At 35.9% G+C, this 15434-nt stretch overlaps 1 protein-coding gene across 7 annotated transcripts in view; it reads right to left on the bottom strand.

The window, feature by feature from the left end:
- The window catches only part of STXBP5 (syntaxin binding protein 5 (tomosyn)), a 157778-nt gene that overhangs the window by 90361 nt on the left and 51983 nt on the right, over positions 1–15434 (bottom strand). For 6 of the 7 annotated variants that reach the window (XM_014531295.1, XM_014531296.1, XM_014531298.1 and 3 more), the window contains exons 6-7: positions 12286–12369; positions 4766–4889 (exon numbers count right to left, since the gene is read on the bottom strand). In XM_014531295.1, the coding sequence (XP_014386781.1) occupies positions 4766–4889; positions 12286–12369 (208 nt within the window). The remainder of the gene's footprint in view (positions 1–4765; positions 4890–12285; positions 12370–15434) is intronic. The other variant, XM_014531297.1, reaches the window with a different exon arrangement.

Raw genomic sequence — 15434 nt, 5'->3', positions numbered from 1 at the left:
CTTCAAGTGTACCAACATCTGAATTATGGGGGTGCCAGGAGAAGAGAGAGAGCAAGATATTGAAAACCTATTTGAAGAAATAATGACAGAAAACTTCCCCTACTTGGTGAAAGAAATAGACTTCCAAGTCCAGGAAGCGCAGAGAACCCCAAACAAAAGGAATCCAAAGAGGACCACACCAAGACACATCATAATTAAAATGCCAAGAGCAAAAGACAAAGAGAGAATCTTAAAAGCAGCAAGAGAAAGAAACTCAGTTACCTACAAGGGAATACCCATACGACTGTCAGCTGATTTCTCAACAGAAACTTTGCAGGCCAGAAGGGAGTGGCAAGAAATATTCAAAGTGATGAATAGCAAGAACCTACAACCAAGATTACTTTATCCAGCAAAGCTATCATTCAGAATTGAAGGTCAGATAAAGAGCTTCACAGATAAGGAAAAGCTAAAGGAGTTCATCACCACCAAACCAGTATTATATGAAATGCTGAAAGGTATCCTTTAAGAAGAGGAAGAAGAAGAAAAAGGTAAAGATACAAATTATGAACAACAAATATGCATCTATCAACAAGTGAATCTAAGAATCAAGTGAATAAATAACCTGATGTACAGAATGAACTGGTGATTATAATAGAATCAGGGACATAGAAAGGGAACGGACTAACTATTCTTGGGGGGAAAAGGGGTGTGGGAGATGCGGGAAGAGACTGGACAAAAATCGTGCACCTATGGATGAGGACAGTGGGTGGGGAGTGAGGGCGGAGGGTGGGGTGGGAGCTGGAAGGAGGGGAGTTATGGGGGAAAAAAAGAGGAACAAATGTAATAATCAGAACAATAAAGATTTAATTAAAAAAAATAAAATAAAAATGCTTATTATAGAAAAAAAACTGGATTCAAGGGAACTATCACTTTTTTGTCTGTTTTAATAAAATATCACATGTTGAGTAATTTCAGACATAAAAATTGACACCTTCAAAAATATTACTATAAGCCATCTTGATACATATAGCAAAATTATCCTACATTATCAGAAAATTCTTAAATGAATTCAAATTACTCTCCTTTGCTGGCTATTTTATCACTATCTAAATAACTATGTCCCTCAGAATAAGTCAACTATCAAACAACTTTAGCAATGATGGTTGTCATTCAAGGCTAAAGACTGAATATAACTAGCAAATCTGGAGAACTGTTTCATAATTCAAGTATAGTTCCAGTACTAGGCCATCATTTATCAAAGTGTATTTCATGGAACATGAGAAAACCAAAACATGTTCTATGAATAAAAGATACTAAAGTCAAATACGTTTGGGAAAAGCCACATAAAATAAATGAATATATAAACTAATATAAATAATAAATTTAATATTAGTAATAGTGAAATATATTTTGGGGAATACTACCCTAATCTAACTTATGGTCCAACCTTACTAAGTAAATACCATATCCAGATTTATATTTACTATAACACATGTGTATAGCACATCATAATTTCAAGGTACTTTCATTTCAATTATTATCTCTATGTATAGATGAGAATGCTGAGATTCAGAAATGTTAACTGACTTCCCAAAGTCACAGAATCAGAAACTATGGAATCAGGGCTTGATCACAAGTCTATTGGCTTCAAAACTCCATGTCAGGCTGGTATAACATTATGTCTTCTAAACAGTCTTCAGAACATCATAAGGTAATCTAAACATTGAATATCATACTGGTAGTAGTCATAAAGTACAATCAGTTACTGGCTATCAAGGTAATGCTTATCAATGTTTTATAAGAATAAGATACTTAATCATTGAATGGGTTTAAACATGAAAAAACCCAATTGGACAAAATTTTAAAAGTCTAGTACATTTAAAGTAACTTACCATAACTGTTTGCTAGATAATAAGAGCAAGAGACCACAACACTTAAATTACTAAGGAAAACCCCTAAATTTAGGAATAATAATGAGAAAAAAACCTAAGTTTTGATCCATCAAATCAGATATTTAGTATACTGAAAATTATACACAACAAATATGGTATACATGTAATATGTGATACCTTATGATATAAAAATATTTTTTTTACTTTAATGTATACAAATGCACTTAGTTTTGCCACTAAACTCAGCCATCAACACAATTTAACTTTGGTAGATTACCTACCACTACCAGTAAACATTACTAACTGTTAGAAATAATTCGTATTTTATAAATAAAGAATACTTCTGATCACCTACATTTTTAGACTGCTATACTTTTAGACACGTGTCAAAGAAAAAATTTTCTTTACTTACATTTTGTTTTTTTCTAATATTGAAAAACATTAAACCAAATATTCTTTGTCTTGTTTGTTTAAAAATGATTTTAGCTTGTGATCCTCTTTTGCAGAGACTACAAACTCTGTAGAAACTTTATGCCACTTCTAAAAGTTAGCTTTCAACTAAATAAGTTTTTAGTATAAAATGGGATCAAGATTAAATAGAAAAACCACCATCTGGCAACCATCACAGTAATAATTCAGCCAAGAAATATCATCAGATGCTAAAATCAGAGGATAAAGTTTGATGAGAAGCAGTATGTTTATAGTCTTCAAGTACTCTTTCAAATCAGACTACTTACTGATTATAAATACAAATAAAAAACACTTACTATTAATTTCAAAGGGACAAAGAATAATGTTATAACGGAGAGACCTAGCAGACAGAAACTTAATGAAGCGATCACACCAATAGGGACAAATCAAATCAAATCAAGGGCAATATATATCCAGTATTTAATCTCTGGTACAGGATACAAAAAGAACACATCAATCCTTCTGGGATAGTCCTACTGAAAATGTACTACTTGAATCCAATCATGAAGAAACATAAAAAAAAAAAAACACAACAAATTGAAGTATATTCTATACAATAACTTATCTATGTAATATTTAAAATTTATCAATTATGAAAGTCAAGAAAAGGCTCAAAAACGGTTCCAGATTGAAGAAGACCAAAGAAACATGACAACTAAATCTAATTTACATATAGATCCATTTGATAAAAGGCAAACCTTGGTGATACAGGAAAATGCAGTAGTGTAAGAAATATATATTGGAATATTTGGGGACTAATGGGCAGTAATTTAACAATTTCCTCTCAAATGGTTCAAAAAATATGTTTGTACTATTCTTACCAAACTGAAAAACTAATATTAATTATTTTTACCATTTTCAATACTAGTCCCATTTTCCTCTGGATCTGACAGGTTTCGAAAATAATCATCTACTTTTGGGGTTGTTGTTTTTTTTGGAGAACAAGGTTCCAGTGGGCTTGGGAGAGCACAAGATTTATGAGAATTTTCAGAAGTACTACCAAGATTAGATACTAGGCACTAACAGAAGGAAGAAAGAAAATATATTAAGGAAAAATGGAACCTATTACCATTCAGGCTATCCTCTGGATACATGTACAAATAGATCTGTAGCAAGTTTAAAATATGTGCTTTTCCAGAAAGATGTCTGCTACCACAAAGCAGTGGAAAAGTATATCACAATATGTAGCTTCAAGAATTCTGCCACAGTTAGATAAAATGTTTTAAATTTTACTGTTTAATTTCTACATTGTAATATTTCAGAATGTACCAATTTTTTAAAAAGTAGGTATTCCTATTTTAAAGCAAGCAATTAAATACTGGCAATATCTACAAATATATTTTTCAATATACTACCATTTTTAAAAAGCAGTTTCTTTAATATGATTTCCCTGAATTTGCTGGGTAAGAATTTCTTAAGATGGGGTTAAAGAATACAGAAAAATAAAGACATACAAATTCCTGAGCTCCACCCAAAACTCAAATCAGTTTTTAACAAACCCTGCAATAAAATCTACTTTTAGGTTTTGTAAATACTATTTGTGCAGAAAAGAGTTAATATAGTAGGCCTGAGTCGGTTATCTCTAGATGTGTTGGCTTGTTGGCATCTGATCACTAAGCTTTTGAGTCAGCTCTTAACCACTTCCCAGACTGAAGAGTGGCACACTGTGCCTGAGTTTCTGTACAAATAATGTAGTTTATGATGAATCCCTGCTTTCCTCGTGGGAGTCCGTAATTTTGGTATGTGCTAAAGTAGAAGGTGCCTATGAACTGACTCCAATAAAAACTCCGGGCAACTGAACGCGGGAGCCCCGCTGGTAGAAAACATTTCAGACTTGTGATAATTCTTTGCTAGGGGAATAAACCATGTCGCATGTGACCCCACTGGACCTTCAGATTTCACCCCATGTGCCTTTTGTTTACTTATTTTGCTTTGCATCATTTTGCTGAGTCCTGTGAGTTTTCCTAGTGAATCATCAAACCTGGGGTAATCTTCGGGTACCTCTACACTACTTTAACGTATAAAATTCCTTCTGCAAAGTTCCAAGTATTTCAATGAATTGTTAAATATGCATTAACAACTTGTAAATTGATTACTTTAAGATGACAGAAGCTTAAAGTAAGCCCTATATGACTCACAAAATTACTTATTTTTTGAACTACTATTAAAACAATATTCAAAAGATAATTTAACATTCATTTTCTCAAAGTTCAAATTAGCTATTTTAACTATAAGTATAGTTAATTTGAGATTTTATTACATGGTTGCTATATATTTTTCTGTATGTCTAATTATTTCTAATTCCAGCCAAATTAAACCCATCCTTTTCCTCATAAAGAAACAGAAAAACAAACCAAATGCATACACGAAACAGTTTATTGTCCATCACAATTTAGGTAGTGTTTAAAGTGATACATTCTTACCATGTGGAGTGATTGTCTGTACAGGTTTAGTAGGGGACCTCACATTCCATATAGTCAAGGTGCCATCAGAATGACTGCAAATAAATTGTTTTCCTTCATGATGCCAAGCCACAGAGTGGATAGCCTATAGAAAAGGGGTGCACAATTCCATTTTTAAAAACAAAAATTTATTTAAACATCAAGCTACTCATAATTGGTATTGTAATTAATTTTCGAATCTCAAAGGGAAGGCGGGGTTGGGTGGGTGGGAAGAGATAAATTAAAGAACTTAGTCAATGGGGATCAATGGGGGATTACATATGTAATACTTTCAACAATAAAAATTAAAAAAATAAAGCAAATATAGAACAAAAATTTTTTTTTTATATTTCTAAAACTGAAGACAATATGTTAACTTTACATTCCCATAGTAATTTAATTTTCTAGCAATACAAATGAGAATTTAGTATTGACACTATTTTGACTGTTTTTACTTTATTTACTCCCTAAACCAGCATAAGGAAGCTATAATAGTTATATATATATAAAAATAAAATTTTAAGTTCAGAAAAACAAAATGTATTTTTATACTTTCTTAGAATAAATTATACCTAAACAAATGACCAAGTAATTACAACCAATATTTCATGGAATAACTAGTTGCACTGACATAGAACAAATTTTTTAAATTAACTAAATTTCTAAGAAAATTAATTTCTAGGTTTTATAATTAAGATCAATTAAAAATACCTCAAGTTGACCTTTTAAACATGTTATTCATTTCTCACAGTAAGTACTGAAGCAATTTTTAAAATCTGAAGAGACCCTCTTTTGACTAGAAATTTATTTTATAACTTTAAGGCACTTAAAAATTATCATTAAAATATTTTTATATAACCAAATATGTTTCCCTTCCATTTTTTTGTCCTAATATTATTTAATTTTTTGCCTGTAAGAAATATTTTTATCACTCTTCTAGGTTCTTTAAATTACTTCTGTGCAGCTCAAGTTGATACACTACTGTTCTTAATATTCAATTGACTTTAAAAGCTACCCTACTAGCCCTAGCTGGTTTGGCTCAGTGGATAGAGCGTTGGCCTGCGGACTGAGGGGTCCTGGGTTCAATTCCAGTCAAGTGCACATGCCCAGGCTGCGGGCTCGATCCCCAGTAGGGGGTGTGCAGGAGACAGCCAATCAGTGATTCTCTCTCATCATTGATGTCTCTCTCTCCCTTTCTCTCTGAAATCAATAAAAATATATTTCTTTAAAAGTAAAGTATCTCTAAAAAATTCTAAATAAAAACTTAAAACAGTGATAAATTTATTCCAAAATACATATGAAATTCCACAAACCAAATCTTAAGATAAGCAATCTCTTAAAAATAAATTATTTCTGCAACATATGAGTAGTGGTAAGAAGCTATTCACAAAGCTATTTAAATTTATTTTTTAAAGTGATAAGGGAAAAACAAGATCGATCTACAGTGATGTCTGCAACCAATAAATTTAAAAAATTCTAATTATGTATATCCCATATAATAAAAGGCTAATATGCAAATTGACCGAACAGCAGAACAACCGGTCAGTCTGAGGCGCACTGACCACCAGGGGGCAGGCGCTCAATGCAGGAGCTGCCCCATGGTGGTCAGTGCACCCCCACAAGGGGAGCACTGCTCAGCTAGAAGCCAGGCTCACTGGGAGAAGGCCAAAGCCGTCAGTTGGACATCCCCTGAGGGCTCCCAGACTGCGAGAAGGCACAGGCTGGGCTGAGGGACCCCCACCCCGAGTGCACTAATTTTGTGCAATGGGCCTCTAGTATGTTAATATGTACATTTTCATAAACATATTATGTATAGAGGCCCGGTGCACCAAATTCATGCATGGGTGGAGTCCCTAGGCCTGGCCGGCGATCGTGGCCAATCAGGTTCCCTGCCTCCCGGCCTCCTTCTTCCCTCGCTGCCCCGCACGCCGCCACCGAGCAGTTCCTCGCTTCGCTGCCTCCTCCTTTCCTTGCCACTCCATCTCCTCCTTCCCTCGCCGCCTACGTCACTGCCACCCACCTCTGGTTCTCCGTCCCAGCCCAGGGCCCAGCCCCAATTGGGCGATTGGGACCTGCCGGCCGGGGGGAGGGACCAGGAGGTTGGCTGGCAGGCCCGATCAGGTGATTGGGACATGCTGGCTAGGAGAGGGGCCAACTGCCACCACTGTAGCTGGGCGGGAGGGCTGCGGGCCGATCGTGACCTGCCAGCTGGGGGAGGGACAGAGGGAGGGACCTGGGAGGTTGGCCACTGGCCCCGAGGAGGGATTTGGCCGTTGGCCACCCTGGGAAAGGGGCCGTGTCCGCCGCCACCCACTCCCAGTTCCCGGTCCCAGCCCAGGGGCTCAGCCGGGGGAAGGGACTGGAAGGTTGGCCAGCAGGCCCCATCGGCAGTCGGGACATGCGGGCTTGGGCAGCTCCTGTGTTGAGCATCTTTCCCCTGGTGATCAGTGAGTGTCATAGTGACCGGTCATTCTGGTCATTCCGTCATAACGGTCGCTTAGGCTTTTATATAAATAGATGGAAAACTAATACTTTTAACTTGCCAAAGAAAACAAAATACATCTTTATTAAAAAGTACTTTTTATTTATTAAGACAGTAAATTATTAAACATTCCAAAATAAATACTAATTGCAGGGACAAGTGTTTCCCAATTATTCTGGATAACAATGAGAAAAATATTATAGAAAATACCTCACTAAAGAAAAAAACATAATGAACTTTATATGCAATAAACATGAACAAGTTTTTCTATTATTTCTGCAATTTTCTAAATACAAATCCAACTTATACATGAGCTCATTGTTTCTAATACTCTCGCTCTAGTGCCATTACATATAATACTACATGTTACATATGTATGTACATAAGTATATGTATAAGTTTTTATTATATATTACTTAAATTTTTTTTTAATCCTCACTTTAGGATATTTTTCCATTGATTTTTAGAGAGAATGGAAGAGAGAGGGAAAGAGAGAGAGAAAAATATCGATGTGAGAGAAACACAATGACTGGTTGCCTCCTGCACGTGCCCTGACCATGGCCCGGGCCGGGCAGGAGCCTACAACTGAGGTGCATGCACTTGACCAAAATTGAACCTGGGACCCTTGGGTCTGCAGGCCAACACTCTATCCACTGAGCAACCAGCTAGGGTTCTTTTAAATTATTTTATTTTTTGCTAATCCTCAATCCAGGATATTTTTTCCATTGATTTTTTTTAGAAAGAGAGAGAGGGAGGGAGGGCTGGAAAGAGAAGGGGGGGGGAGAGAGAGAGAGAGAGAGAGAGAGAAAGAGAGAGACATTGATGTGAGAGAGACACATCAATTGGCTGCCTCCTGCATGGGCCCCTTACTGGGACTGGGGATCAAACCTGCAACCCAGGTACACGCCCTTGACCTGGAATCAAGCCCTCAACCCTTTGGTCTGGGAGCCGACACTCTAACCATTGCTAATAACCCACTGTCCAGGGGTTATTATATATTCTTATGTAGTATATATAGTATTTTATGTATGTATGTATGTTTATGTGTATAATAAATGCCACATAAATTATCTATATATATAAAAGCTAAGCAACTGGACCGGTCGCTATGACTCGCATTGCGGTGGCGAACCAGCCCGACGGGGGCCCTGATCGCCCCCCAACCTCCCGCGGTCCCTCCCCCAGGCCAGCCCAGCTCTTGATCAACCCCCATAACCCCAATCAGGGGTGGGGCCGGCCAACCTCCCATGGCCCCTCCCCCTGGCCAGCCTGGCCCCAATCAGCTTTCCCACCCCGATCTGGGGCTGGCCAATTGGCCAACCTCCTGCATCCCCTCCACCGTGCTGGCCCAGCCCCAATCGGCCCCCATTCGGGGCGGGCGGCCAGATCCCACCCATGCATGAATTCGTGCACCAGGCCCTAGTATATGTATAAATCATACAATTATACCTTTTCATTAGTGTTCTTAGGAAAATGAAGTAGTAATTTATGTTAACAAAATAGAAATAACAAATCTCATTAACCAAATCTGTCACGTGCTCAGAATTAAAAGATTAATTTGGAGCAAATCTGAATAATTCATTGGAGAAGATATGAGATATAAAGTAAAAAGGATTACGTGGGGTTGAGAAATTTTGTGTGTAAGTTGGCTTTTTTTTTTTCTCCAAGAGAATATAAAATTTTCAGGTGATTCTAAACAGGTAACTTGATTTTGAAAAGATAAAATAGAAAACTAGAGATAAAAATGATTAAGAGAAACGGATAAGGAAAGAGCTCAAGGGCAGAATAAATGGAAAGGAGAAGAGCAAATAAATGAGAGATGTTCAAAAGTTGTTGGAAAAGATGAATTCAGGATAGAGGGCAAAAAATGGAGAGAAGGAGGTAAGATGATATAGCTATTGGAATAAGCCACAAAGGAGCAGTATATAAAATTCCAAAAGTTCTTTAAAAGATGTACTGTCTAACAAAACAAAAATCTTAACTATAAAAACGCTCATGAAGCAGTTAATAAATTAAGAACCTCAGTTTTTTATCCTTGATAATATTAAAAAAAAACAAAAGAACTGTCTACTCTGAGACATTCTTTAGAAAGTAATATCTAATTATTAGGCTTGAGAAAAGTAGTACATATGATACTTTCTCCTATTCATATAAAATAAGAGGGCATCTTGAAAAATAATATTCTAGAAAGAGAACTGGCTATTTATCAAATTTTACACTCACTAACTCAAAATAAAGATAAGTTAAATAAATTCCCTACCTGCTGGTTTTGAAAATTAATCAGTATTATTAGAATCACTTAACACTAAAAGTTTTATACATCGTGGTGTAGCTGCTCTTACATTATATATATACTGATTAACATTTTAGCAGACTTACACAAAAAACAATTTCTGTTCTCCTAGAAAATAAATTTATTCAATATTCAATTCAAAAGCAACATTGATTCCTAGTGTTAATCATATACTATAGCTAAAACCCTTAGAAAAATATTAACAAAATGATAAAATAAAAAGAATTACTTTTATTATGTAGACTGATTTCAATACTGAAAAAGGTCTAGTTTTGTTTATTATTCTCACATAATCAAATAATAAGGTAAGTGCTTAGAGCACTGAATGAATTATTTCTTGAATCTATGAATAATCCATTAAATTGTATAGTTTGGCCCTAGCATCTTAACTTTTAAACATTTCAATAATAGTTCCACTACAGATGGGAGACAGCAGTAATACTATATAATTGAACATGATAATTACTGAAAAATACATTTTGTAAGATAGTTGATAAATTACATATTGAATATTAAGTGATTTACAGTTTTTTTCTCTATTAAGATTTTAAACAGGCACGAATTACCACTCTGCAGTAATATATCTAGACCTTGAATGTCACTGACTTCTAATATCACACAAACTAACATTCCACCGGATAGAAGAGCAACAGCATTATCTATAAAGTAATCTTGCTAAAAGTGAAAAATGAACCTGAGTTTAATCAAGTCTCAGTAAACTATCCAATTTATAGGATATATGAGGGTTAAAAATAGGTTAAACACAATAGCATGCAGCCAGAAAAATCCATTCTTTGGGAGACTATCTTCAACAAATGGCAAAAAAAGAAGAAATGAGGTAAGGAAGTAAAAAAAGAGAAGAGAGCCCTAGCTGGTTTGGCTCAGTGGATAGAGCATCGGCCTGTGGACTGGAGGATCCCAGGTCCGATTCTAGTCAAGGGCACATGCCCGGGTTGTGGGCTCCATCCCCAGTAGGGGGCGTGAAGGAGGTAGCGATCAATGATTCTCTCACATCATTGATGTTTCTATTTCTCTCTCCCTCTCCCTTCATCTCTGAAATCAATAAAAATATATTTAAAAAAAAAGAGGGAGGAGAGGTCTACAGTTTAAAAGAGACTTAAAAGAATTACTTTTATTATGTAGACTTTGATTTCAATACTGAAAAAGTCTAGTTTTGTTTATTATTCTCACATAATCAAATAATAAGGTAAGTGCTTAGAGCACTGAATGAATTATCGATCTATATTTGGGTCTTAAAACAAGCAACAATAAATGTCTACAGCAAGCATGTCAAACGGCCCAGCCAATGTAACAGTATATAAGAAAAGTTTTAATAAAAATTTCATAAGTTAGTTTTTACAATATTCTGTTATACATAATCTATATATATAAAAGCCTAAGCAACTGTCCGACTGGTAACTATGATGTGCACTGACCACCAGGGGGCAGACGCTCAATGCAGGAGCTTCCAAGCTGCGGTTAATTGGTAGCTGTGGTTCTTGGGTGATGCACCCGGAACCAGAGAGGAGGAAGCCCGATTCTGGGGTGTGTCACCCGTGAACCGCCCTCTCACAATCCAGGACCCCTCGGGGGATGTGGGAGAGCTGGTTTCGGCCCAATCCCCATAGGCCAGGCCGAGGGACCCCACCAGTGCACAAATCCATGCCCCGGGCCTCTAGTATTAATAACAAACTACAAAGTTCACTAATGACTGATTACTATAATCGTATTGCATTCATTTCCCTTATGCATCTTACACGCAGGCGCACCATTTCTCTCCACTAATACTAGCAGCGAATATTTTTGCAGCTGATTGCCATGTCGTTAGTCTTGTACTGACTTGTTTGGTGTGCGCAACAGGAAATATTTTGCTTTTGGAGAACAAGAAAAATAGGTTTATTTGCATTACGCTTATTAATTTACGCAGTTATTCAGTGTCTGGTAAGTTAATGTTCAAGAAAAAAATATTAATTTTTATTAAAATGTTCTATTATTTTACATTAACGATTACTCATTTATTTCAGCCCTTTGTATTCAGCATGTCTCTATCGAAATAAACCTACGTTTCTATGAAAATTGAAGCTTTTGCCCTAGCCAATTTGGCTCAATAGATAGTGTCGGCCTGCGGACTGAAAGGTTCCGGGTTCAATTCCGGTCAAGAGCACATTCCTGGGTTGCCGGCTTGATCCCTAGTGGAAGGCATGCAGGAGGCAGCTGATCAATGATTCTCTCTCATCATTAATTATTCTCTCTCTCTCTCTCCCTCTCCCTTCCTCTCTGAAATCAGTAAGAATATATTTAAAACAAATTTGAAGCTTTTGTTTTTTTGCAACCCACATAAACTTAAATCTTGTTTATATGGCTGGTGTTAGCCTTTGAGTTTGACATGCTTGGTCTACAGCATATTACAATCATTTGTATAAGATAAAAATACAATGTTTATTAATTGGCTTGTAAATGTATAGAATAACTCTGCAAAAATACATGAAAAATTGGTAACACTAGTACCTGGGGTAAGAGAATTGAATGGCCAGATGACAGGGGTGAGAAAGAGATTTTTTTTTATATCTTTTGAGCTATGTGAATATATTATCTATTATAGAAAAAAATGTGGTGTGTTTTATTGCAGTTATAAAGGTTGCCTAAACTAAAATTAGCAAGTTCTTAGAAAAGCTGCTCTGAACTAGAGAAATGACAACATCTTTTGATTAACAAAAATGTTATTACCTCATCATATGTGTATCTGTAGTCGCCTTTTTTTGATTTGAGGTCCCATAAAACTACTGTTCCAGATTCAAAGCCAATCAAAAGCTGTAATAAAAGAAAATGCCACATTACCTAGGAATGGTAGTAATCATATGAAGCATTTATTTTCTGACAAGAAAGATAACAATTATCATTAATATGCATCCAATATAAAATTATAATTAAACAAAACTTCTGCATTGCTAATTACTAATCACATAGATCACAAATGAGAATACTATATTTCATATTTATATGCATTTTATGATTAGGGACTCAATATATATCATACAAGTTTTTTGAGAAAGAAAACTACCATTTTGAAGTCCTCAGTGTACATTTTAATTACTATAATAAATTAGCAATACAAGTTAACATTTGTATGTGCTTTAAAGTTCACAAAGTTTCCTAATTCAACATATTATCAGGTAATCTCATTTATTTATCTACATATTAATTAGTTCTAAATTATATCCAGCCTAGATCCTTCTCATTAGATTTAGACTCATAATTCCAGTGGCCACATCTCCACTTATCTACTCAAGACGAACCTCAAAGTAAAAGTGTCTAAAGTGAATTCATTATTTTCTTCCCTATCCTCCTCTGGTATTCTCTGGTTGCAGTGTCTCTCTCACCATTTTTTATCTCAACATTCATTAAGTTGCTCAGACAAAAATCTGGGGGTCATATTAACTCTGGTTTCCCCCCACCCCCATCAGGTAAAACATCAAATAATTTTAAAATTACATTCTATCATCTCTCTAACTTACTTTCCTCCACCTCCAATACCTTACTCCAAGACACAAAATCTCTGGGATGATCACTTTATAATGTATATAAATGTCGAATTACTATGTTGTACATCTGAAACTAAGTGGATATAATACTGTATGTCAACTATAACTGGAAAATAAGACACAAAGATCTCTTTTCTGGTCTCTTACTCTATCTGATTCCAAGTATTGCCCCCTTTTTTAACCCATTCCATATTGTAGTTAGAGTAACAGTTCTAAAATGCAAACCTGATCATGTCATATGTGCTTTTATTTAAAACTTTTTTAGGATAAAGTCCAAACTAAATATGACTTACAAGATTCATCATGGTCTGTCTTCTGCTTACCTCTCCAGCTTTATCCATTACCACACACTTAGTACCCAATACACTCCAGTCCATCTTTTAGCTCATGCTCTCTCTTACCTTGGAGCCTTAGCACATGCTGTCTTTCTACCTGGGCCACTCTACTTGAATGTCATGTTCTGCCAGACTAATCCTACTAACTCTTCAGATATCCTCTGAGCTATCACTCACTTCCTCTGTGAAGCCTTCCTTGACCTACCAAATGTAAGTCAATGCCTTTCCTATGTGCTCCAACAGTACTCTGTACTATTTTTAATCTGAAGGGTCACCACACAATATAATAATGGCCCTTGTCTTATCTGAATTCTCTTTCAGACAATGACACTGGTCTATTTAAGGAAGGATTGATTTTATCTTATTCACCACTGTACTTCTAACGTAAGACACAGGGACTGATCCATTGTAGATACTTAATAAATCTTCGTGAATGAATAAATTTCAGAATGGAATGTATGTTCTTGCCTTATAAACTGTTCGCTGCTTATCCAACTTCTGCTGTCCACCTAGTACAGTGATGGCGAACCTTTTGAGCTCGGCGTGTCAACATTTTGAAAAACCCTAACTTAACTCTGGTGCCGCGTCACATATAGAAATTTTTTGATATTTGCAACCATAGTAAAACAAAGACTTATATTTTTGATATTTATTTTATATATTTAAATGCCATTTAACAAAGAAAAATCAACCAAAAAAATGAGTTCGCGTGTCACAGGTTTGCCATCACTGACATAGTAATTTTCCAAATTTCAGTATTCCCTCTGCTTAAAGCTCCTCCCCCTTTTATAGAATGTTCTACTCATTTTTAAGTATCAGTTTAGTTGCTTCCTTGGGTAAGCCTACCCAATTCCTCTAGAAAAACAGAGATGCAACAACTCCTATATTAGTACATGCATTTCATCTATATGTCTCTAATAGCGGCCTAATACATGTTAGACACTCAACTAGTTGTTTAATGAATGCATAAGTAATTAGTAGGTAGTTGATAACCATTCATGTAATCTGAGATATGAACAAAGTTTGGGGAAGAACCAGTAATTTTAATGAAATAGCAATTTAGTAGATTTCAGACTACATTGCATTTGTAGAAGCCAGTCATTGAGGCTAACAAAAGAGGTTTTCCCACCATGGTAGGGAGTATAGTTAATTTCTGTAACCCAAACACTTTTTTCCCAGGCTACGTTTTATATATATATATACATACATACATACATACACACTTTCTAGGAAAAACTGGTATTTGTTTCCTTTACCTTTTCCTAGTCCTTCCAAATATCTTGGATATGTGATTATGTCACTTTCTGATGGGGGAAGAAAACTTCAGAAATAAAAAGAGACGAAAAAAGATAAAACTTAAGAATTGATGTACAGTGTAAACAGCACTAGATTGTTCAGCACTAAGCTCTCAGATGTGCCATTTAGTAGCCATGTAACTTTAATAATGTTACCCCTCCACATCTTAGAAGCATAAAAGGGTTATAATAAACTTTAACCCTTCGAGTAAGACCTAACATCCTAAGAAACTAAGAAATCTGTGCCAACTGGTTAGACTTTAATCCCCATCATTTCCTAAATATTAAAAAATAGAGGGGCTAACTTAAAAGTACAGTACTTAACACGTTAAGCGCCCAGTCAGTCACCGGTGACTGACACTATACTTTCTGTCCGGAAGACAATAAGGCTGGGTGCTTAACATGTTAAACTTGCTTGGAAGATTCTTTCAATGCTTATTCCTACTAAAATATTTTATAACTCAGAGATGTTAAGTAATTTATGTAGTGTTGACTAGTTTCCTTTTAATTATCTACACTAATAAAAGAGAAACATGGTAATTAGCGTACGACCGCTACCCTTTTCATTGGCTAATCAGTGAGTATATGCAAATTAACTGTCAGCCAAGATGGCAGCCGGCAGCCAGGCACTGAAGCGAGCAGGGAGGCTTGCTTGCTGCAGACTCCAACGTTCACCGCCTCACTTGCCGGCCTCTCAGTTGCAA

This window comes from Myotis brandtii, unplaced genomic scaffold, assembly GCF_000412655.1.
Source record: "Myotis brandtii unplaced genomic scaffold, ASM41265v1 scaffold8, whole genome shotgun sequence".
Lineage (NCBI taxonomy): Eukaryota > Metazoa > Chordata > Mammalia > Chiroptera > Vespertilionidae > Myotis > Myotis brandtii.
Note: the sequence above shows the minus strand (reverse complement) of the source record. Positions and strands in the feature narration are given on the sequence as shown.